Source organism: Mytilus trossulus, chromosome 1 (genome assembly GCF_036588685.1).
Source record: "Mytilus trossulus isolate FHL-02 chromosome 1, PNRI_Mtr1.1.1.hap1, whole genome shotgun sequence".
Lineage (NCBI taxonomy): Eukaryota > Metazoa > Mollusca > Bivalvia > Mytilida > Mytilidae > Mytilus > Mytilus trossulus.
Genome location: NC_086373.1, coordinates 12,704,998 through 12,731,277, shown reverse-complemented (window position 1 = coordinate 12,731,277; position 26,280 = coordinate 12,704,998). Strand labels below are relative to the sequence as shown.

Genomic DNA, 26,280 nt, shown 5'->3' with positions numbered 1-26,280 from the left:
ATTAATCCTACATTTTATTGCAGTAAAACTATATCTGTGTCATAAACATATGTCTTGGGTATTTCAAAACACCATTATCTTTTATTTGTGATTTCTATAGAACAGTAATCTTGAGGTTACATGGTGACTAAACCTTGTACACAGATAGAATAAGGGGGAAAATTTGATTGGTTAACTTCCAATGATGGTTATTTTCTTATATGCAATGAAATGTTATGTGAAACTTTTTCTATAGAACTGGACAGGATAAAACTTTACTCATGCCAAGTATTTCTTTATTTGAAACAAAGATAAATTCTGCACAATTTTTTGAAAAGTGCAAATTTAACAAAGACTAATAGGGGAAAAAAAATGGTGGTATTACACCTTAAGCCATGTACGAAATAAAGGCAACAGTAGTATACCGCTGTTCAAAACTCATAAATCCATGGACAAAAAACAAAATCGGGGTAACAAACCAAAACCGAGCGAAACGCATTAAATATAAGAGGAGAACAACGACACAACACCGAAACGCAACACACACAGAAACGGACAAAGCATCAGACAAAACACCACGAGAATAATAAATATAACATGAAAACCAAATACATGAATTCGGGATAGACAAGTACCGTGCCACGTCTAATCTCAAAAACTTGAAAACAGGAAGGTTGTATAAGATTTCTGTTAAATGTCAACTTCAGCTTGTTCGTTTATAAGCAAAATATATAAACACGTGCGTTTGTCCACCAGCTAGCTCAGTAATTTTGAAACCTCTCTCTCTCTCTCTCTCTTGTTTTGTATAGTATACTGTAAATAGTTATTATTTTTATCTCTGTATACTGATGTCATACATTGACTTTGTGAGACTAAATATATAGATTTAGAGGCCATAAGTATACCGGTATGGAGGATTGATTGACTGTTATTTAGCGCCACTCTCAACACTTTCATGCTATTTCGTGGCGGTGAGTTTATATTGGTGGAGAGAGCAGAAGTGCCCGGAGAGACCCCCTGACCTTCGTTTGGAAAACAGACAATTCTGATCAATTAAGATTGGAATCGAGCTTACCTGCCACGTGCGGGATTTTAAATCGCACAATTAAGTGTTGACATGCTAGTGATACAGCAGTTCGACTACTTATAAAAAAGAAGATGTGTTATGACTGCTAAAGAGACAACTCTCCACAAGAGGTCAAAATGACACAGAAATTAACAATAATAGGTTACCGTACGGCCTTCAAGAATGATTAAAGCTCATACCGCATATTCATCTATAAAAGGCCACGAAATGACAATGTAACCACTCGACCACCGAGCGCCAATCCCTTTCATCCGAAATGGATTAAAGGAGATATGGAATGAACCTGAACTCGGCGCCTTGCATTTACGTGCAGCTTTTTATCATGTTTTTGTGCATATATTTCACAGTTTCAACTATAGATGATTATGGGTGGATTCTTGAGGTCCAGCAGCAAATTGATATATGCATATTCGTACAAGAACATGTTAATGTGATATGAATATTAACCCTGTTTTGTACTAGACCGACACCCTGAGCTAGTTCAAAAGGTAGCATTCCGAAGGAAGACATGTATTAGGGAGCTACCATTTGATTTTTAGGGGGGGGGGGGGCTAGGATTAGGATGAAATTTGAAAAAAATAGGCAGGACAGGAGTTTTGAGTAAAAAAAAGGCAGGATGAGACATAAAAGTCAGGATAAACTAAAAAAAAAAAAGGCAAGGCCAAACAGAGTGAAAAATAAAAAGGCAGGACAGAGATTACAGCTAAAAAAAAAGCAGGACAACATTTTTCATCCTAGCCCCCCCCCCCCCCCCCCCCCATAAAAATCAAATGGTAGCTCCCTTATATCACCTTACCCGGACACATTTTTCTGATTCCGAGCCGACCAGCTTTTCCTCTTAATCATTAATCCCACGTGCTTATATAATTAGCTAGGAAGCAGCATGTAAATATGAATTTTAAAGTCTTTGGTTTTGATCCGGCCGGGGTTCGAACCCACGACTTCTCTCTCTTTAGGCGAACATGCTACGACAAAAGTACCACCACTAGCTATATAGACATGCAGTTACCCGCAATATAAAAGGTTTCGTGGGAAGCCGCTCATATACTTGAATTCACCTCTAGACTAAATTAAACAAGGCTAACGTACCGACCATTGATATTTTTTATGTGAAAAGGGGGTGGGGGAGTTGTTTTGTAAATGTTGGATTCTAAATTTTTTTAAAGAGATTTTATCTATTTCAGAAGGGAAGCGAAATAGTTTGTTTCCATTTAAAACGAGGAAAAAATAAAACAATGATGAAACTTTAAAAAAAAATAAACCATGTTTTTTTGTTTTTTTTTTTAATTTCCAACAAGGAATTACACGTGCTCCTTCCCTCAAACTAGAGTCGGCGTCTTACACATTTATTTATTAATTCATATATAATGTACAGATCATCTGTTTAAGCTTTCGATACAAGGATCTGACAACACGTCATTTTTTTTTCTGTCCTTGTATATATTACAACAGCCAATGACATTTCAGCCTTTAAATTTTTGAAGGTGTGTATCAATCCAACAAAACCAGAGGATTGCGCGTTTTAAATAATCTGCTGTCTAAATGAACTTAAAACACTGCATATATTTATTTTTTACTGAGACCTGTTGTTCTCTTACAGATAGAGAGTGGTGTTTTGAATTTTTCAAAGTGAAGATTTACGGCAGCGGCTTTTAATATTTTGCGTTTATCCTGGAAACATAATATATTTAAAAAAAAATAAAAAAAATAGTGCAATGTGTCTGAAGACACTCTATAGTAAAGGTACTTTTTGGGCAGTTTTGGCTTTTCAGAGTTTTGTTGTTTTATTGGCTATTATCTTGATAACTAATAATAGAGAAACGTTTTCTTGCAAGGTATAGACAAGAACATATATAATCAAAGTATTGAAGTATGAAAGTTGTTTGCGACTTCAGGGAACTTTTTGAAGTTTGAATTTCATTAATATTTACCACACCTTCATTCAATTATAGCATCCGATGAAAAATTCTCTGCTAGGAGAAATTGTTGAAACTAAATTTTCAGATTTTAACAATTCAGGTGAGCAAAACGAGGCGTAAAAATTGATGCCTTCGGTTGACGAAGAATTCGGCATAACATTATACCGCGGCAAATTTATAACTTTATACAATTGAATGCCACTTTTCCTATCCCCTCTTTTTTTTATTGGTTACAAATGACCAGTTCCTTATATAAGCAATTACTCTGTCAGAATCCGTTTTATTCCCAACTGTTTGTGTCTATCTTAAGAATATATAAAGAGAAACTCGAACAGCTAAAATGATCAGAAAGGCAATATTTACATAAATTAAAATGCTAAACTTCGTGTTTTATCTTCTTATAGAAAAATTACTAACGTTAGGTATACCGAAATCGACAAATATAATGCCTTCCCTCGTTAAAACGACCATAGAGCATGACATAAAAGAATTATTTATTAAATTTGAGAACCTAAACCGTATTGTAGACTCCGTATGTTTATTATTAAAGACTTGCGATTTAAACAAGACTTTGCAATTCATTTATATTTTTTACAATTTTCCAACAATATCAGATGTGATTTTTCGCATCTGAAAACGAGGTATTAACATGCCAAGGTTTATCTCAAAGCTCAACCATTTTCCAAACGGTAGCAACAGATTTGATCCTAATTAGTAGTTACGGTTACTCTGCAGAAGCAAATCGGAATCAGTTATGACGTAGACAGTAATCATTCTAATCGTAATCATGTTCATTGACCATAACGACGACGATGAAAGCACATCATATAATGACGTTTCGACATCACATAATGAAGTAAATAAAACCACATAATATAAGATTATGAGCACATAATATAATGACACAAACACATCATATAAAGATGTTTGCACATAATATAAGGGAAACTGCACATCATATAATGATATGTACACATCAAATAAGTATATTTGCACAGCATATAAGTATATTTGCACATCTTATAAGGATCTTTCAACATAATATAGGTATATTTTCACATCAAATAAGAATGTTTGCACATCATATAAGTACATTTGCACATCATATCAGTATATTTGCACATCAAATAAGTATATATGCGCATCATATAAGTATGTTTGCACATCATATAAGTATGTTTGCACATCATATAAGTATGTTTGCACATCATATAATGATGTTTGCACATCATATAATAATGTTTGGACATCATATAATGATGCTTGCACATCATATAATGATGTTTGCACATTATACAATGATATTTGCACATCATATGATGACAAGTGCACATCATATAAAGGTAAATGCACATCATATAAAGGTAAATGCACATCATATAAAGGTAAATGTACAACATATAATGAAAAATGGGCATAATAAGACAGTGTTGGCGTTCCATACAACATGGCATGAATGTTCCTCATGAGGTGCTGACCAAGTGTTGTTACTTTGTAGCCGATCCATCATTCAGGATGGCCGCCAGCGGGGGACTTATTTGTATGCATTTCCCCTAGGGTCCTTTTAGAGAACCACTGAATGGAATGAAATCAAACATAGCATACATGTTCCTTTCTTAATGAGGTGCTGGCCAAGTGTTGTTACTTTATAGCCAATTTTTTTCTTTTTTTTTATTTGATTTCAAAAACCCAGGTAGAATCAGGTGAGCGATACAGGCTCTTAAGAGTCTCTAGTTTTTATTAGTGACACATATTTCTTTCTAAGTCAAATAATGTTTTCCTTAACAAATCGAAGTTCGGAATGATAACTTGGAATCTGTAACAGTGATGTACGTTTTATACCATTTGTCTCACTTACCTGTAGATACTTCGCCATTAGCTAATTTATCTATTCTGATATACAGTAAATTCAGGAATGTAGAGAAAAGCAGACAGTGAACCGTCATCCAACAGACATGTGATATATATGTCATAGATTTCATGTAAGACAATACACCTTTCTTAGGGCTAGTTTTTGTCACAATAGCTGAAAAAGAAATACAAAAAAAAGTGTCAATACATTAATAAACCAGTCCAAATTCACTGATACAAACACGTAGCTAATGCAATAATAGTCGTTTGGTCTCGCAAACATCTGACAAGAAAGGACAAGAGGATATATAATGTGATAAGCTTTTTTTTACATCTCGGTCAGGATTTTCTCTATCATTCAGAAATGTATAAAACTGTAGGTTTAATAATATGTGAATGTATAGCAAGCGTTAACTATTTGTTTCTCAGTTGATATTCGTTATACCATTAAGAATGTAACCATTATACTTAAACTTTTCAGTTTGGTATATTCAGGAATTGATTTTTTAACTTATATTTGCATGCTTTTTCTCTCATTTCTTTTGTGGTATTTATAAACAAAGCACTCGCAAAAGCACGCGATATTGGTTTTAAACATGTGGAGAGTTGTCTCATTGGCACTCACACCACATCTTCCTATATCCAGTTCAGCTTTACCTCCCTAGCTGTTCGCTATCTTAAAGTGAGCTTTTTTTAGGCAATTGTAGTGTTTCCTTTGCTTTTCTTACAGTTTGTACACTTGCATTCTATATATATAAATTGACTGATTTATTCACAAGGTTGTACACATTCTGGATCATTTTATTCAATGAAAAGTGCGTAGGCATTTAAATATTTTCAACATAAACAAATTACGGTCAATTATTGGAGTGCGACTCTCATATTGTTATATTTAATATGGTTAAAAAATAATCTTTAAGAATTATATTAAACGCAGATGGTCAATACATTTAATTGAAATAACTAATACAAAAGTTCAGAACAGAATAAGAACAAATAAACGATTTTACTTAATGGTAGCTTTAAACTATAAAGCTTTATCCTTCAAAAGTGTAGGAGTAGATATAAGTCAACCTCAGTTTGTACAACCCCGGTTTTTGGTGGGGTTTGTGTTGTCATTTTTGAATTTTCTATGTTGTGGTTTGTAATATAATTTGTCTTTTGATCATTTTTCTATTTTTTTCATAGCATTTGCCAGATTGCTTTCGGCTTTTGAGTTTGAGTACTAGTATCCATTTGGTATGATATTCTACCTTCATTTTAAATGCGTTTTCATTTCAACCTCATTTTAGCAATAACGATAACTCTTTTGTTACCATGTGACTATTCGTTGTACGCGAGTCGTTAATGTAATTGACGTTTGCTTACTGTCTTACATGGTTTATCAGTTCTTTGTATTTCAGTGTACTGAAGAACGCTGTCAGAGGTAACACAGATCTCAACTTCATCCAGCTTCTCATTGTTGGTAATGTAACATTTTGGTAATATAAAGAAAGTGCTCGTTCCAATCATTACAAGATACAGGCAAGCCAAAAATAGGAAAGACTCCCTGCGTCCTATTCCTAGTCCATATGCAATCTAAAAATAAAACAAAGCCAGATGTTCATATTTCCACAGCAAAGAAGCAGACCTTTTCGTTTACAGTAGGCCTTACGAAATTGAAAATAGCCCAAAAGCAAAGATGTGCTTTTATTGTTCGTGCTTCATCTCGAAGACAAAGTAAAACAATCCAAACGGAGAAAAATAAAACTTAATACGCAGAGCTGTGCAAGACTGTTTTTTAGTGGAGTAGTTTGATAGATGTCGAAAACGCTACACTCAAACACTTTGAAGACTAACGCAGATGCGAGGTTATACCAACAAATTACCAACTCAAATGGTCACATAAACGTACAAGATAACGTCAATATCTTCACATTAGTTTCATTTTATAATACATAAACAATACAATATCAAGATGACCATGGGTCATATCAAGATATATTTGAAACATTTCTAGGAAATGATCATGATAGATAAAAGAAGATGTAGTGTGAGTGCCAATAAAGACAACTCTCCATCCAAGTCGAAACGTGTAAAAGTAAACCATTATAGCTCAAAGAACGGCCTGCAATACGAAGCCTTGTCTCACAACGAACAGCAAGCTATAATGGGCCCAAAAATGACTAGTGTAAAAACCATTCAAACAGGAAACCAAGTGTCTAATCCATAAAAAAAAAACGAGAAACGAGAAACACTTATGAACCACATCAACAAAAGACAGCCACTAAACATCAAGTCTCTGTCTGAGGACAGGTGCAAACAAATGTAGCGGGTTTAAACGTTTGAATAGGCATCAATATTCACCCTACCCCAAAACAGAGTGTAACATCACAACATAGAAAAACACACTATAAAATATAAATTGAAATGGCTGAACGCAATCAAAAGACATATAAACAAAAACAAATGAACATAGTACTATGAACGAATATTTTATAATGTATGAATAAACTCATCATACAAACCATGTTGCATTAAACGGATGCATTATATGAATTATATATTGATAAACATACAGATCTAGAGAGATACATGTAATGTGAAGAAGGATATCTCTTCATTAAGTACGTCATTTTTTTTAAAATATGAGATGATAAGCCTCAAGCTAAGACAACTTTCCGTTGACTTCAAGACAGAATGAGAGACAAACTATGTATTAATGGGGAGACAAATCCTGCTTAGCCATAAGAAAATCATATCTTAGTATTTTTCATGATGTTATAACTCAGTTCACTGGTTACACCACGAACGTAATTTAATTTCAACAATTGACAAATGTCGTGAGAACCATTTTTAAATTGATTAATGTCAATTCTAAATGGTGTAACAAACAACTTGATTATAAACTTTTACAAAAAATCCACACGTATTTTGTCTGTGCATATCGACATGTATAAGCATAAGTAATCGACTGTGACAGTGGACTATAGACTAAATAAATTATAGAATTTTAGAAATATAATACATTATGTTTTCATATCCAATAACTGGAACATTTTAGCAGGGTATATTACCTCACTTATTAGATTAATATTTCTACTACTTAATAATAAAACAACAAAGGTCAAAATATGGTATAAGCATTACTCAAATTACCAAAACTTTAAATCAAACCAAGCCTTCTTTGCGTAAGAAAATTTTAAGTATATCGAGTGTATCATAATGTTATAGCAAAAAGAAAAATATTGAATATAGATTACTAGTAATCATTAGTCAAGTAAGTTACGAACACTAATGCATATTAAAGGAAACATTTTTGAAAATAAATTTATTTCTGATAAGAGCATTTATATTTCCACTTTTGTACCATATGAGACGAGCGGCCTCAGTGACAGAATATAAAAGAAAACAAAAAGAATTCATTGATGTTAAGGTTGCTTTTCCACAAATATAACTACTTTACAATAGACATAACTCGTGTTTTATATAGATTAGACTGCAACAGTTTGCTGTCCTGTTTGAATGGTTTTACGCTTAGTCTAGTCATTTTGGGAGCCGCTGCATAGCTTGCTGTTCGTACTTTGACCTATACTAGTTTACACTTGGATGGAGAGTTATCTCATTGGCACTCATACCACATCTTCTTATATCTATAGAAATATACGTAGAATCATAAACCGCATAAATATTTGCTGATATATATGTTCAAATGGTGCGACTGGGCACTGAAGACTGATACAGACAATGGGTAATATGAACAAATTAAAGACTAGAAATGGGCTTCGAATATATCGAATACTGTCATTATTTGCTCGATGATGTCATTGAAACAATGCTACCTACGATTCGAAAGACCACAAGGCGCAACAAGATGTTTGTGAAATAACATTGAAATATGTAGTTTGGAATGCAAACATGACAAAGTTTGAGTAACACACAGACCAAAATAGTAAACTTGGATAGGTACATATAAGTAACAAGAACAATTATGGCATATTAACTTAAAATAAACTATGAGATGACATTAATCGAATTTCAGAAATTTAGTTTAAATAAGATATGATTACAGAATATACATGACATTATTTTTCAGGGACGTTGTTTGTTTCGTCTCTAGTAAAAACAAAGGGGTTCAAATAAGGAATAATTATGAATTAATTCATGTAAGTCAATTGACACGGACTCTTGAACAATTAAGGAAAATTTGCTGTGGTTTTATGATAATATGACAGCACTCTCACCAAGCAAAGTGGTACCTCTACGGCTTCTAAACAACATGACAAACCAAGTCTGTCTAGGTAATGCTGTAGAGAAATTGCTAACCATTACATTTATTAATCTGGCTGCACGTACATAATTTTATAAAAATAAAAAGTGTCGTGAGAAATATTCTCAAATTACTGAAGGGCAATCTGAATTGGCGAAACTAACAACTTTAATATATACATGTATATATGTACTTATACAAAACATTCACATGTACTTTATTTTCTAACGCAGGTCGACATGTAGTATGGTGGCTAATCGGAGAACAGATCTTTCTATACGAGAATGAATTGTAAAGATATACATGTTCTGTTTACATATCAATTAACCTGAAGTTATAACAGTTTGGTATAGTATTACCTCAACTTTTAAATCATATTTTCTATTACGGCACAAAATATGGTCTTAACATTACTAATATTTTAATGTATAGTATGTGTAATATTTTAAAGGGGCATTTTTTCATTAAAGTTCTATAACCAATCTGTAATCACCGCCGTAATTTTGGTACCAACGTAGTGTATTTAGCGAAGTTGAAACAACTTAAAATATCTATGTTCATTTAAAACAGTTCTACCGAGTTCTTATGTAAACTGTTTTATTTTTTTAACCTAACAATACAATAAAATTTTACTGGTTAATCCATATACTTCCAAAGACATGATGTTTTTGAAATAGTATTTTAGAGAACATAAAGACATACTGTAATATTCTCACAGTTAGATGTGTGAGCTGCTTGAACAATCGACCTTGAAAATATTATGTTGTAAAAAAAATGCAGAAATCACACTGTCACACTCTTGAAATTTATCTGGAGAGAGTAAAAATCAATTGGGTGTCTGGCCTCCTAAACAATGAAAGACTATCGACCTCGAAATATGCAGGTACCAGATTTGTGTGTGTTTGTTTTGGCATAGAAAAAATCTATAAACTATATATCTAAGCATGCAAAATAACAGCTACAAAAACTAACAACAAATAAATTTTAAGAGCGAGGTGTAAAATGGGGTCAAATATAATGCCTACCCATGTTAAAATGAGCATAGAGCATGACACGAAGGAATTATTTCGATTCTAATAGGACAAATACAACTTATGTTTATAGGTCGAAGCGTACAAAAATACCGTAAAAATGTTTGGCTTTTCCCGTTTCCTCCCCGAGGAGTCTGTGCATCACATATCATATTTGAAAAGTTTTAAAAACTACGAGCAGGGTAAATATATGTTGTTTTATAAAAATATATAATAAAAGTTTATGCTAGCTTCATAAATATATACATTTTAAAGGATAACGATGGAAATAACGTTAATATACACAGTAAGTTCGTGCGCATGTGTCAAACATATTTTTTATGCTCATTTGAACACGACTTTGTTTACAACGCGTAATAAGGACGTCATATTAGAACAACCATGATAAGATGGTGAGAAAAAACAATACCAAACACAAATTCCCAGAAAAATAATAAAGTGAGAAACTTTCATTAAGAAAAGTTTGTTTCTATATACTGACAGCGGTACATTTTTCAGTTTGGTTTGGCTCATTTTTAAAGTAAACAATATCTGTTTGTGAGTACATTTACCTTGACTACTTGTAAAATAACTGACGAACTGTCGAAGAGTCCACAGAATAACGCTACAATGGTTGATGAGAATCCCTGGAAGAGATTCGCTACCTGGAAACAGAAATAAACATCATGCTGAGAGGTGAAATCGTGTTGTTTCATAGTCCGCAATAAAATTCAATAATTTAAAAGATAATGCAAACTTAAAACTTACAACATTAAGTAGAGTTTTATAATATTGGATTGTGCTTTGCGTACAAATGTAGTCTTTCTTCCTTCACAAGCAACAGTCAAAAAGTAATCTAAAAAGTAAAAACACAAAAATACCGAACTCCGAGGAAAATTCAAAAGGAAAATCCAAAATCAAAAGGCAAAATCAAAAGTCCAAACACATCAAACGAATGGATAACAACTGTCATATTCCTGACTTGGTACAGGCATTTTCTAATGTAGAAAATGGTGGATTGAACCTGGTTTAAACTGAAGTTAAATTTTAATTTCAACATAAAGACAAATAAATAAAATCGCAACTTAAATTCTTAGATACACAATGTACAGTATAAACCAGTTTTAAGATCTACCAAAACATTTTTGCGCCTGTCCCAAGTTTTGTTTGTTAATATGAATTTATTTATATGTTTTGGAGTATGACGTCCATTTTCACTGAGCTAGTACACATTTTTGTTTTAGGACAAGCTGATGCCGACCTCTGAATGCAGGATTTTCTCGCTGCGTTGAAGACTCAGTGGTTATATGATCTTTGGTCGGGTAGTTGTCTCTTTTGCATATTCCCTATTTCAATTCTCAATGTAATTGTATATGATTAACATTACTACTCACTTGTATATTACTAGCAAAGTGAGCAAGGCCAGCAACTCCAATACAACAAAGACCTGGACATATTAACCAGGATGTTTCTGAAATAAAAATTGTAATAATATTTTATTAGTAATAAACATTTTAGTTGTTTAATATCATGTGTATTTTACTTAAGTGTTAACCGGGTTTTCTCTTTTTTCTTTTTTCGTTATGCACAAATATGCGTGGTTATTTCACGATTTGGAATCTGCCTCCAATTACCTATATAACCTGGTATTAGATAAAATACCCTCGCGAATAATTCGTCGCCCGCCAGAACCATTTGGTCTTCCTATATCAGCATTATAAAGTCTGAATTAAAGTATATAGCCTATGCGTCAGCCTTATTTTAGTATTGGTATTGTCATCTGATAAAGTCATGCCGATTATAATATGCACAGTTTTCTCTGCTTTAAAAATCTTCCTGTTCGAACCCGTCGATTAGGAACTTATTAGTAATATATTAAATATTTGGAAAACAAAAAGGCCTGGAATGGAGTATTTTTTTTAATCAAAAGCATTGTCCTATATTAGTTATGAATAAAGTTGAATTGTTTTATTTGCTTTATTTTCATGTTTGGTGGTGCTCCTGTCAGATGCGGACCGTACAGATAAGGTAATAGGTATCAGGTGAATATACTATTGGTATCGGTATCGGATTCGACCCGGAACTTGTTAATTATTGGCAATATTAATTATGTGGAAAACAAAAGGGTCTGGAGTGTGTAATTGTTAATCAACACCATTGTCCTATATTAGCTATATATAAAGTTGAACTCTTTGATTTCAGGGCCGTAACTAGCCTCTTTTAATAGTGCGGTAAAATACATTCGCCGAGCGTAGCGAGGCGAAAAAATTTTGGCGAGGGGAAGCTCTGAGAAAAATAACACAAAATCCTGCATTCTGAGCGTTTCCCGGACTCTTTCTTACATAGAAACGCAAATAATTTTTAGCTATTTTTTCGACAATATTCTAGTATAAATTATGGCTTCATTGTTATTTAAGACTTTAAGGTTTTAGGGAAAATATTAAAAGACCGATATGTAGGATAAAGCAAAAATCGTAATTCTCATAATCATTAATACCGGATCTGTCTACCTGTTCTTGTCTTGTATTGTGCTGACTTGTGATTTTTTTATGACTAGATTTATATATAGTGCATATGCAACTATGACAGTCATAATCACGTTCGATAACTCTGCAGGTGACTGGTTCAATTAGGATTTTTCACTGGTTACCTGATGAATTATTTAAAGAAAATTGAAAAATATATTTAGTTCACCTCGGTTTATATCCATTCGATGTCTTCTTTTATGAATATGAAATAATATAACAAAGAATTTCATTGATAATCGGACAACACTAACCGGCATAGGTATTGTCAAAACATGCATCTACATGGGTATTGTCAAAACTTACATCGTGATTAGGTGCCATGTTTGTTTTCTTTGATCACGTTGATGTTATGACTTAATTAATATCTCCTTAATCTTGCTATGGCTATTCTTATAGTTACAATAACGTGTCATATTTAATTGCAATATAAACAGAGAAAATAAATTGAATTATGTGCATTAACAAAATAAGTGTCGAACATCCTCTACGTTTGAAAATTATTTGTTCGCCATTTTTCAAAATTTTATAAAAATAACAACAGCATGTTTAAGCTTGATAAAAAGGAACCAATGTTCGATTACATGCTGCTTTAAGGTAAGACAATGAATGAAAACGCGAGCATCCAACAGTTATTTAATTTTCATAGTAAAAATCGTACAAATAATATTTTTACCATGTCGCCCCACGCTGTCAATCTGGTCGCCATCTTGAAAAATAATAGCCGATTTTCTAAAAAATAGCTTATTTTCAAATCAATTTGGAAGGGACATAATAGAAAATTAAACTATTCTATATTCGATATTTCAAATATTTATGAATATAATAATAAGCACAAAGACCCACAATTATTCCATCTGTTTTGTTTAAATCGCAATTTTAGGTTAAAGACGACAGAAAATCCAAAATGTATCGTAGTTGTATGATTTAACAGTGTGAACTATCGAGGCAACAAGACAAATTTTCAAAAGCATTTGGAAGGGAGAAGATCAAAATTTAAACTATTCCAAAAGGAATATTTATATTTCTAAATATATGAGGAATTACTACAAAGACCCACACTTTTAGTATCATGAACTTAAAGTAATGTATTTCATCGATTCCAGAAAGCCCCTATGCATTTCTATACAATTTACTTGGGCTTGATACGGGTGATGCGTGACGTCACAAAAGTCACGTGATGACTGCTATAGTTGGATATGACAGTGTGCAGTCTGAGTAATATACTTTAAGTACTAGTACTGCTTAAGTCTACACTATAGGGACCATATTGACTTTGTTTTACGGTATTTATGATTCTTTCATTATCGAAGACCCTCCAGCAACTATCAAGATGAAGAACAGGAAGTTTTTTTCTCCTCAATACATTGACATTGTGTGCAATTAGCTCCCGTGCACGTGTACTGCATATTCCTTTATTTCTGTTAAAGGGTCTGAACACGACTTAATCAAATTTAACCCTTGATGTGAAAGGTTATATGGCAATACGTTGATGTTTTTTTCCAAAAGTAATTTGTAACCGGGAAACTGGTGGACTAACTTTAATTTAAACCATGTCACATATCTAGTTTTATCCACAGGCGCTTGGGTATATGAGTGATTTAAACGACTCAGGGAAAATACCCAATTTTACAATCCATACCAAGAAAAATTGGGTATTTTCTCTGAGTCGTTTAAATCACCCGGAACTAGGTGAGACATGCACAGAAGTGATAGATATGTATTATAAATATAGAAAATTGAATATTTTAATCAACAACAAGAAATAAAAAAAATTATCTGTATCATATACCCAAGAGTCTGTGGTTTCATATACAAAAAAGGCAGTTTTGTATTCTTTGATATCAAGTTCAATTAATTCTCCATGTAGAAACGACAGTAGGACAATAAATGAACAAAAGACAAATCCGGGACACAGAAGTAAAAACAATAGACCATCAACTCTCAAAACCAAAAGTAAAATAGAAACATGGATTATGTAAAACATGCAGAGGCGACACCAGAGAGTGAAGAGAACTTGCTTCTTTCAAGACACTTTCCGTGGAAACAATTTGATATGAATACAGTCTTTTTTTTTTTTTGAAATTTAAAACATGAGGCATTTGCCTCATTTGCCTCAATGTAGTTACGGCCCTGGATTTGTCGTTTTTACTACATGACGGCTGACAAATTGGACCTCGTTATTTTAGTATTATAGATGACATACAAAGTTTGAGTGCGTCTGCACTTCGTCGAGTCATTAACTTTTGGTACGACCGTAGATTAAATTGATGACTGATGCATTATTCAGGATCATGCAACAATCTACAAAATACGTAGTGACCTTGATATAAAAAGACTACATGTACATGTAAATATGTGTGCACATTCACCCACCCTTAAAAAGTAACACATCTTCTTATTACATATTAAAGGTGAACGTTTTATATCAACAGTTTTAAGTATATTACATTTGATTTAAACATTCGGTGTGATTAGGTAATTGTGTATGAAGGTGAACTTTAAAAAAAAACTATTCTTGAGAACAAATAATATTCTCACCTATCGATGACCTGGGAAATTTTACTGTCAGACGACAAGTACTATTCTCAAATACACCTCTGAAATAGTATATGTCTGTCCATTTTTGTGTACATACTATATATATATGTACATTAATTTAGTACTAAACCTACATAAGAAAAACGAGGTCGCATTCAACGACCAAAGTATTAAGCTTAAATAAACTTCTTTTTTTTTTCGAAAATAGAGATATACGGTAAACAGTATTATAGTCTGTATTTCACCAATAATTCAAACATACTATTTTGACGTATACATATATAATGTATACATGTTGTAATCCTAACCCAATATCATCTTACTGAGGCCTTCTTCTACATAGATCCTTAATTTTAATTAAGTTTCACTAGTTTTTAATTGATACTGAAATGTTCGTGAATTTATTTTGACGGTACTGCAATGCAGTAAGATATGAGACAGATTCCCTGTCCAATATCAGTGTCTACTGTTGATAAAAGTACTTAGATCTAATTACACGGAAAATATCTGAAATATACGTTACAAAAAGGGTTATGGCTAAGAAAAAATAGCGGGAAAATATCAATTAAAATGTTCAAAGGATAAAAATATGGACCTACCTGTTGTTGTAAATGCAAGACAAAAGAGTCCAATCTCGTATACCAATCTACAAAAAACATGAATCTGTGTTATAGTAAAACTGGTCGATAACTAGGACAGCTTTCCTATCAACTTTTTTTTGGCATCAGCAATTTTCAATAGTATGTTTTAAATGCCCTGCATGGCTATGACATGAATAGTTAACATTTTTTTATTTACAATGTTTTATCATCCAAAGATCTATCGGTTGTGTTTAAAAGGGGGGTTATAAAAAAAACTTTTTATAATGTTCATTTTTATTTGTTTTTATAGAAAATAAATATTTCATGATTTTCATGTATAAAAGGTGCCGTATGGCGACCTTGTTAGGTTTCTATATTCATGCACGAATAGTGGTTTCCATATTTTTACGAAAAGGCACGGATTTGAATATCATGTATACAGCTTACAGGAAGAAAAAAAAGACTTAAAAACATCTTAACCAACATATCTTACAAAATTACAATCCGGGTAAAACGTGTTCCAAGTGCTTTTGTCATTGGTCCGAGAACGGCCATTCCTGCCCAAGTAAAACCAACACCAATGGAAAAAAAGAGCCCAAGACGACTCTCTTGATCTGTGCAGTCTTTATATTCTTCTTCGTTAGAATCAAATAATGTTATATTGTTACTATAGTCACCACTATAAATACCTGATACATTCTCTCCATGCGTGAAGTTAATTTCAGCATCAGTAATCAATTGATTTTTCTTACAGAGATCTGCATAAAATCCTTCGTTTGTAAATATAAAAACGAGAGAACTCCATCCGTATATAATTCCAGAGAATAAAAGTATTTCAACAGAACACCACACAGTACATAACCCGCGGAATTTTCTGTAGCATGCCATTTATCTTACAATCCTATCCAATAGCGATCACGTCTGTAGTACTTACTGACTTTGTCAGATGTACCTATTCACTTTGTAAGTACCTTTTATCGTGCATTGACTCCGGGTGCTGTAAGTAAAATATATGCTATGTCGTCAAAGGTTCGAACTGAATTGGCACAAATTAAAAAAACAAATGTATATTATTTCCGGATCATGTCATCCCTGACTTTTAAGTTTAAAAAGATTTATAAATATTATATGTGAAAACAACATTGCTTAAGTATGTTAAGCTGACCTTATTATTTAAATACCTATATGCATGTACAATATTTATGCGAAATTCACCAATGTTACGATTGCAATTAACGATTAAAAAAAAATCGATGCGCAAGTTGTCCTGACTAATTTTTTCAAAACAATATTCAATGATTTAATTTTCATACACTATAAAGGCAATGTTTTAATTATGATATGTTATGTAGACACAAAATATATTAAAGACTTAAAATGTACAATACAGTATTTAAATAAATATATTTGCTAGGTCATGGTCGTCATTTATAACAGTAACTGGTTATACCCAGTCAATGAAAATTTAATTGCCATTGAATATCTATATCTACACGGCGTTACAAAAAATTGAGAAATCTATATAGTAACTTCAAACTGAGACGGATTGCATGATGGTTGTTGCACAAAAATGCTACATGAATACAATGAATCGGAAATACATGATATAAAATACATATGGAAAGGGAAAGAATGAAAAGGGGAGTTGAGCGAGTTTTACCCGCACAAGAAATATTATATCATATACATGTATACAGAATCAAGAAATTGTATGTAAAGGACGATAAAAGAGTGATAATTGGTGCCTTTATTACAAATATTTAAAAAAAAAAAAAAAAAAAAAAAAGTATAAAAAAATAAAAAGAGCAAAGATCTAAGCCTTGAAAGCTATGTTAATTTCTTTGATAAATGAACCGGTTCAGATGACCAGGCTACTTTAATGCTGAAAAGTCATTTGTGATGTCGCTACGATGCAATAAACATGTCGAAATTGACATATTTGACTCAAAACGGCCATTTTAACTAGTTTTTGGACAAAATTGATATGACCTTATGCCTTGCAATAAACAATATTTGACACATACTAATATCGTTGTCAATATGTCTTGTAGCAAAAGATATTTTTTTTGGTAACGCATCATAACAAATAAAAGTAACGCGGTCTTCAACTGAGTCTTTTTGGCATTTTTAGCAGTTTGCAATAAAGCTAATATGCAAGACAAAATTATAAAACTAATATACTGATATTTCCCAGACTTATGTCTTAAGCACATCTCAAGGATATTGTATTATAGATTCATAACAATTTTTACTTTTGACTTTAAAAGACCAAAAATAGCCTAATCAAATCTTTCAGCGGCCACATGCACTATCTACAAATACGGTTCTTCGCGTTTACTCGCGTAAATTATTCGTCGAACTCTCCTAGCTCAAGCTTGAAGCTTCCTTATAAGAACCTGTCTTTCCATGAAATGGGATCCAATATCATCCTCCACCAATGTACCCCCTATGTAAAAGGTTACCCTTCCGGAGTACATGAGATCACCCCTAGTTTTTGGTGGGGTTCGTGTTACTTATTCTTTAGTTTTCTATGTTGTGGCATGTGTACTATTGTTTGATTGTCTTTTTCAATATTTAGCCATGGCGTTGTCAGTTTATTTTCGATTTATGAGTTTGATTGTCCCTCTGGTATCTTTCGTCCCTCTTTTACAAGTCGCCCAGATTTGTCTTGGATACAGTGACATCTGAGTGTCAGGTAATATTAACATTTTGTATTACTTCGTTCTCGGACAAATATTCAAACAATTTTGGCTTCTATTCTACTGTCATATTTATTTTGTCACTTCTCTTGGATTTATACGGGTTTTTTTTCACGGCTAAACTTTTCGGGAATTTGACTTTTATTTAGATTTGTTTTTTAAATAAATGTTTAACACATGCGTCGATTTATTGAATACTGAATGTGTGATACTGTATCCTTTTTGTAGGATGAATAGAAGCTACATCGAGATTTTTTTGAATGTTATTATCGAAAGAGGGGCGAAAGACCCGAGTGATTTTCATACTCATAAGTCGTAAATTTAATTGACAACGCTATGGCTAAAAAAAAAGAAGAGACAAACAAAAGTACACAAAACACAACATAGAAAAACTAAAGACTAAGCAACACTAACCAGCAATAAAACGGGGAGGGGGTTGATCTCAGGTGTACCGGAAGGGCAAACAGATCCGTCTTCACATGTGACACCCGTCATGGTGTTCATATGTTTTGAATTACCCTGTAACAAGCCTAATTCGGTCACATTTCTGAAATAGGGGCGGGATTGTAATTACGATATTAGGAACATATCTAAAACTTATGTATTTAAAGATTATCGTTGATAATCTCAACGATATTGGTTTTCTCGCTTGAGCCGGGACGGCGAAAGCGAGAAATGCAATCGAGTTGAGATGACCAATGATAATCTGTTTATCGCTATTTTACCTATGACGACGTTGTCAATTTTAAGTCAATTTCGTTAGCAACGCCAGGTGCCTCCTTAGTTTCTAGCGATAATTTTCCATCTCAAGCGAGTAGCATGATAAAAAAAATTATCACAAAATACGATGAAAGGAAAAATCCACAAAATAACGATAAATATATAGAAAAGAGTGAACAAAAATGTAAATATAATGACAATAGTATACATTATGGAGTGCATTCAAACTCAATTTTAAAAGCAAGCTCATTGACCAGTAAATTTTGGCTAAAAGGTCTGAATATATTTCTCTTTCACTTAAAGTTTCCGATTTCTGCAAATGTGTTGGTTATTTGAAGTAAACAATGCCACCAAAAGTACGATTTATATCAGGGAAGGGATTCTATTATGTTTTGAATTGGAGTGTGTGCATTTGTGGTCTTACCACGTATAGACAAGACGATAATTATTTCATTGTGTCTTATGCGACATGCTAGTGGGAGAGGAACTCCTCAACATATGATACTTATTTATGCATCTCATATATCGAAATTAAGTGTTCATACAAATATCATAGAAAGGGGTATTCGGTTGCGGTTCATCCCATACAGTAAATACATTATAATCTTCATAGAATTGTAATAGTCAATATCCTCGTTTGTGTTAATTTTCGATAAAATATATTTGTTTTTTCCCCTTCCTTTTAAATACTTGACAACCTTATACAAGGGTGGATCCAGCCATTTTAAAAAGGGGGAGGTTCCTAACCACTGACAAAAGGGGGGGGGGTTCCAATTTACATGTCCCCATTCAAATGCATTGATCGCCAAAAAAAAAGGTGGGGTTCCAACCCCCGGAACCCCACCTCTGGATCCGCACCTGCTTATAGGCAACAAAAGTTGTAAAGTGTTATGATAAAGAATCAAGAAAAGATGACACATGCTGCTGTTCTTCCACCGTTTTAAACGACGCAAAGATGTTGAGTCCATTTTAATGTATAATGTTTGGAAATCTGTATATATTTGAGACTAGAGCTTGAATTGTCTATTGCATTTGTAATTTGTTATTGTTTGAATAAGATTAAAAATAATACTTAAAGTTAACTTTACATTTTTTTCTTTATAATCTTAATATTTAAAAGGGAAGTTGAAATTAAAGCTTAACCTATCCTATATGCTTTACATTTAATAGTAGATACATGTACGAAAAATAAAACATTTTTAATCACATTAAAACTCAATATTCCGTTAGTTTAATCCGGTTTTAAAACGATCAGTTGGTCTGACTTACGTTGCTTTTAATTAGACTATTACATTTTGACTTTATTTTCTTTCATTATATTTATACGCCATGCTAGTGAAAGAGGGTATTTCTCAATATGAAATACTTTTTTTATGCATTATAAATATCGAATCAAGTATGCATACATATATCATGAATAGGGTATGTTTGTTGCGGTTCATCCTATCAAATATATCGCTAATTATCCTCATATGATTGAACTTGTAAAATTAAATATTCCCTTCATTTTCAGTTTTTGTTAAATTAAAATGAATAGAAAACGTTATAAGATTGAAAAATAAAATTTTCTGTTACGATATAAAAGCGTTTCAAAAACGAAATGGTATTTAATCGTACATTCTCGATTTTTTCTAAGTTCGTTAGTATACATATATAAATATACATCATATACAAAGTATTCTTTGTTGTAGGATCGGGAACGATGTGAGGGAAAAGTGTATAGGCCAGGTACTTTTAGGCAGGGTTTTAGATAAAAAATTTAGTAACAGTTGATAAGACAGTGAGATAAGTAAATATATTCTTTGTTGTAGGATCGGGAACGATGTGAGGGAAAAGTGTATAGGCCAGGTACTTGTAGGCAGGGTTTAAGATAAAATCTTGAGTAACAGTTGATAAGACATTGAGATAAGTACATTTGTAAATATATTCTTTGTTGTAGGATCGGGAACGATGTGAGAGAAAAGTGTATAGGCCAGGTACTTGTAGGCAGGGTTTTAGATAAAAACTTTAGTAACAGTTGATAAGACAGTGAGATAAGTAAATATATTCTTTGTTGTGGGATCGGGAACGATGTGAGGGAAAAGTGTATAGGCCAGGTACTTGTAGGCAGGGTTTTAGATAAAAACTTTAGTAACAGTTGATAAGACAGTGAGATAAGTAAATATATTCTTTGTTGTAGGATCGGGAACGATGTGAGGGAAAGGTATATAGGCCAGGTACTTGTAGGCAGGGTTTTAGATAAAAACTTTAGTAACAGTTGATAAGACAGTGAGATAAGTAAATATATTCTTTGTTGTGGGATCGGGAACGATGTGAGGGAAAAGTGTATAGGCCAGGTACTTGTAGGCAGGGTTTTAGATAAAAACTTTAGTAACATTTGATAAGACAGTGAGATAAGTAAATATATTCTTTGTTGTGGGATCGGGAACGATGTGAGGGAAAGGTGTATAGGCCAGGTACTTGTAGGCAGGGTTTTAGATAAAAACTTTAGTAACAGTTGATAAGACAGTGAGATAAGTAAATATATTCTTTGTTGTGGGATCGGGAACGATGTGAGGGAAAGGTGTATAGGCCAGGTACTTGTAGGCAGGGTTTTAGATAAAAACTTTAGTAACAGTTGATAAGACAGTGAGATAAGTAAATATATTCTTTGTTGTGGGATCGGGAACGATGTGAGGGAAAAGTGTATAGGCCAGGTACTTGTAGGCAGGGTTTTAGATAAAAACTTTAGTAACAGTTGATAAGACAGTGAGATAAGTAAATATATTCTTTGTTGTAGGATCGGGAACGATGTGAGAGAAAGGTATATAGGCCAGGTACTTGTAGGCAGGGTTTTAGATAAAAACTTTAGTAACAGTTGATAAGACAGTGAGATAAGTAAATATATTCTTTGTTGTAGGATCGGGAACGATGTGAGAGAAAGGTGTATAGGCTGGGTATTTGTAGACAAGGTTTTAAATAAAAACTTTAGTAACAGTTGATAAGACAGTAAGATAAGAAAATAAGTATTGTCCTCGGTAAAAAAATAATTGTACAGTTCCTTGTTTAGTGAAAAGACTGAATTAAAAGAAGGTAAATTGAAAACTACAGTAAATAGCTATGTACATGTACTATTTTACTTCAAATTTTGAAATCTCTTACGTGAATAGATATTGAATTTCAAATTCAATGTTTAGGCCAGTTTAGGAATTAGATGAAACGTCCAATTCACTATCGAAATAATAAAACCCCGTATAACATTATAAATGTCCAATGTTTGTTATAGAGTTATCTTTCTTTATTCCTACCGAATAGAAATATAAAATGCACACATTTCTATCTCGTATTTTAGAACAGTAAAAAGCAAAGAAACGGTGTTGTTCTTTGTTTCAAAGTTACCGAAATGCCTCTCGGCTCATAGCAATAGCTCACGCTTTGATGAAAGTTCAAGATCGCTACAATTGGTCTGAGCAGCACTAGTTGCTAAATCTCAATCACTCTCGACTGAGCATTATGAAAGCAGATGCAGAGTGATGTTTACAAATTGTTTAATACTTCAGTTCGATATTTAGTGTATGCTTTATGCTGCATCAGCACAATAAAGCAAACATTAATCGATCTCCTGCTATAGTATAAAACAAATGGTTAATACCAACTGGCTATAAAAGGCAAAGAAACCAAAACAAACAAATATCGTTACAGTTTTACAGACAATCTCACTGCATAAAATATGGATATATACTAGTTATTGATTTAATTTGTATGAATAGTTTTTAGTTGTGAATTTTTTCTCATAATGATAATTAAGTCGTATTTTTTTTTTATTTCAGAACTTCACAGGCAAAAACTACTAGAAAAAAAGGAACATTATTATCATATTTATAATAACTTTTTGGTATAATATATTTAAATTGAACAATAATTGTATTTTCCTAGAGGATGTCTTCTTTGCATGCTTACATTTGATCAAATATATGTTCCTCGAAAGCCTTAATATTAATGGAGGTATTTTAATAAAACTGCCATTCTTTGTAAAATATAATGTGTATCCTTTGCATATTGTTGAATATAATTTGATTAAAAATATATAAATTCCCTTTTCTAATAAATTTTGTATTTAACATGCAAATCACTAATCAACTTTCAAATATTCCCTAGAATTAAGAATAAACATAAGTTACCAAACACAGTAGTTTCATCTGACACTGTATCATTAGTTACAACAAATCTGTCAAGTGTTGTTGCTGGTCGAATAAGAAATGACCAAAGGAACACGGTCGTTAGAAATACTTAATCAAGCGCCCACCTTATTTCTCAAAATCTAGAATTTGAATGTTGAACTGAGTTTCAGTAACTAATGGTACTCTTAGATTGGTACTTTATGCTTTTGAATTTTACAGTTGGTTTTCTTGTTGAGCTGTGACGCCATTGTCTTAGATAAGGGGAAGGGTTGAACACCATAAAGACTCATGTTCAACTCAGCCACATGCTGTATCTGCATGTCCGAAGTCAAGAGCTTGTATTCCATTACAGTTTGTTGATGTCTGTTATTTTGATACGAGCGTCACTGATGAGTCTTTTGTAGACGAAACGCGCGTCTGGCGTAAATATGAAATTTCAATCCTGGTATCTATGATGATGTTTTATCGATGTAAAATGGAGAATGAAAATGGAGAATGTGTCAAAGCGACATCAACCCGACCATAGAGCAGGCAACAGCCGAAGGCCAACAATGGGAATATGTTTTTCGTTAATTTTTTTATATAAATCTATGGAAGCGTATTAGCGCCACACATTTTTTTTTCCCCTATGTTTGCGTATTAACGCAAACCTTTGCGTTATAACGCAAACATTTGCGTTATAACGCAAACATTTTGCGTATAAATCAGACTGCAGGTTTATTTTTTACATTTCGTTTACATCCTGTGAAGTGGGGACCTTTAAAGCTAACTATAAGGTATGGTTTTCCCTATTTCTCAAAGTTGTACGGTAAATAATAATTGCTCAAATCTGTGTCATTTGAATAAATTGATTCCTGCTAGAAAATCGAAAATATCCGCTGTGAAGTTGAATATACTGTAGTTGTATTTTACATTTTTAAAAGATTCTATTACATAATAATGTTTGCTATTCAACGCAATTCACGCGCACCGAACCACAAAGAAGCATAGAGACAACATAAAGCATAAACGCCGTTGCTGAAAATAATTAACACCAAAAAAATCTATATAAGTTTACAAACCAAAGTAATGAACAAGTACATCTAGATATATATCTTATTTTCTTTTAATATAAAATGTAGGGTACGGAATACTAAAAATGTGTTACTATTTAACATTAAATATAGTTAAGACATGATGCGTACGTTTTAAACGATGGCAAGGTTATGTGTTTCAGGAATATAACTCAACATATCGTATGTAAAGCATGACAGAATAAATGCAAGCAAAATCCTACAAAATGTGCAACTATTTTACCCCCAAAAAATCAAACAAAGCAACAAATAAGTTCGCTACTTACTGACTATATCGATGATTCGATAAATAATTATTTAGCTTACCTTAAAAGTATAAATTGTCTTGTACTTGATCTCAGTTGTTTACTACATGTGTGTTCTACTCGAATGCTTTAACGTCCGGATTCATTTATATCGGTGATATACAGGGTGGAACGTGGTTTCTACATAAATAATTTCAATTCATTGGATAAAATCTATGTAAAAAACACCGTAGCAGAGGGTTTAAATTAGTTCAATTTCACACCAGTCATATTATATAGTAAATGTTCTCATTGCGTTTACAAGTTGAATATATTGAAAATACCTTATATTTTGATCATATACAATGTAGCTCTTCACATGGTTAGGTACTTATGCATCCTTGGTATTAAAATTTGGATTTGAGCGAATCTGAAGAAGACAATTTTGACGCACCAAGTTCATGAAGTGTATATTTTTTTTTTCATTTTCCAGATGACATATTTCATCAAATCACAATACTTATAAGTAATATAATTTATCGGTGTATTATGAATCAATATGATTAGTTATTATGATCAATTACATTATAATAACTTAAATATTTAATCTCCATTGATTTGATGATGGAGAAGAGAGGTGACGAAGGTAATAAATTTTTAAAATGTACAACACATAAGTAGGCTTTTTACGGAAGCCCTGGAGTGCCATGCAAAAAAAAAAATTCAACTTGTGCGCACAAGTTACCAACTTGCGCGCACAAGTTACCAACTTGCGCGCACAAGTTACTATCTTGTGCGCACAAGTTACACAACTTGTGCGCACGAGTTACACAACTTGTGCGCACGAGTTACTATCTTGTGCGCACAAGTTACACAACTTGCGCGCACAAGTTACTATCTTGTGCGCACAAGATAGTAACTTGCGCGCACAAGTTTGTAACTCGTGCGCGCAAGTTATTTAACTTGTGCGCACAAGATAGTAACTCGTGCGCACAAGTTGTGTAACTTGTGCGCACAAGATAGTAACTTGTGCGCGCAAGTTGGTAACTTGTGCGCACAAGTTGAATTTTTTTTTTTGCATGGCACTCCAGGGCTTCCGTAGCTTTTATTTACAGATTTATCGTTTTTTTATTTATAGATATATATAATCGTTGGTTTTCCTGTTTGAATGGTTTCACTCTAGTAATTTTTATGGTCCAGTATAGCTTGCTACTCGGTGAGCCAAGGCTCCGTATTGAAGACCGTTCTTTGTTCTGTAATGGTTAATTTTTATAAATTTTGAATTGGATGAAGAGTTGTTCAATTGGCACTCATACATGTACCACATCTTATATCTATTGGTACTTTTTCAAATAGTGAAACATTAATGCCAGCTAATATAATTAATTATAATCTCCACTCGAGCTTAAAAGAAAAGACTATTAAATTGTTATAAGCATTCAATTAGCATCAGATGATGACAGATGAGTTATTATGGATGGCTGAATGTTTGATGTAACCTAGCAAATACATTAGGCATGTCAAGAGATCTGAAATTTAATACTCGGATTCTCGGTCATGATACTCGCGAGAACTCGAGTACTCGGATGAATATAAAACGTCAAATGAAAAGTTTAGATTTAAAGTGGGATGCGGTGTTTTTGTTATGCAAATGTAGTTACC

The 26,280-nt window shown here is 32.8% G+C and overlaps 1 protein-coding gene across 5 annotated transcripts in view; it reads right to left on the bottom strand.

Annotated features, from left to right (window-relative positions):
* LOC134715513 (equilibrative nucleobase transporter 1-like) overlaps window positions 1–26,280 on the bottom strand; it is a 52,217-nt gene that overhangs the window by 7,780 nt on the left and 18,157 nt on the right. Inside the window, exons 1-8 of one of the 5 annotated variants that reach the window (XM_063577764.1) lie at window positions 24,963–25,086; window positions 24,701–24,819; window positions 16,236–16,739; window positions 15,761–15,807; window positions 11,490–11,566; window positions 10,668–10,760; window positions 6,213–6,414; window positions 4,844–5,011 (exon numbers count right to left, since the gene is read on the bottom strand). In XM_063577764.1, coding sequence (XP_063433834.1) covers window positions 4,844–5,011; window positions 6,213–6,414; window positions 10,668–10,760; window positions 11,490–11,566; window positions 15,761–15,807; window positions 16,236–16,630 — 982 coding nt within the window. In that variant the 5' untranslated portion in view covers window positions 16,631–16,739; window positions 24,701–24,819; window positions 24,963–25,086. Of the gene's footprint in view, window positions 1–4,843; window positions 5,012–6,212; window positions 6,415–10,667; window positions 10,761–11,489; window positions 11,567–15,760; window positions 15,808–16,235; window positions 16,855–24,700; window positions 24,880–24,962; window positions 25,109–26,280 lie in introns of those variants that run through there. The other 4 variants (XM_063577747.1, XM_063577773.1, XM_063577739.1 and 1 more) reach the window with 4 other exon arrangements.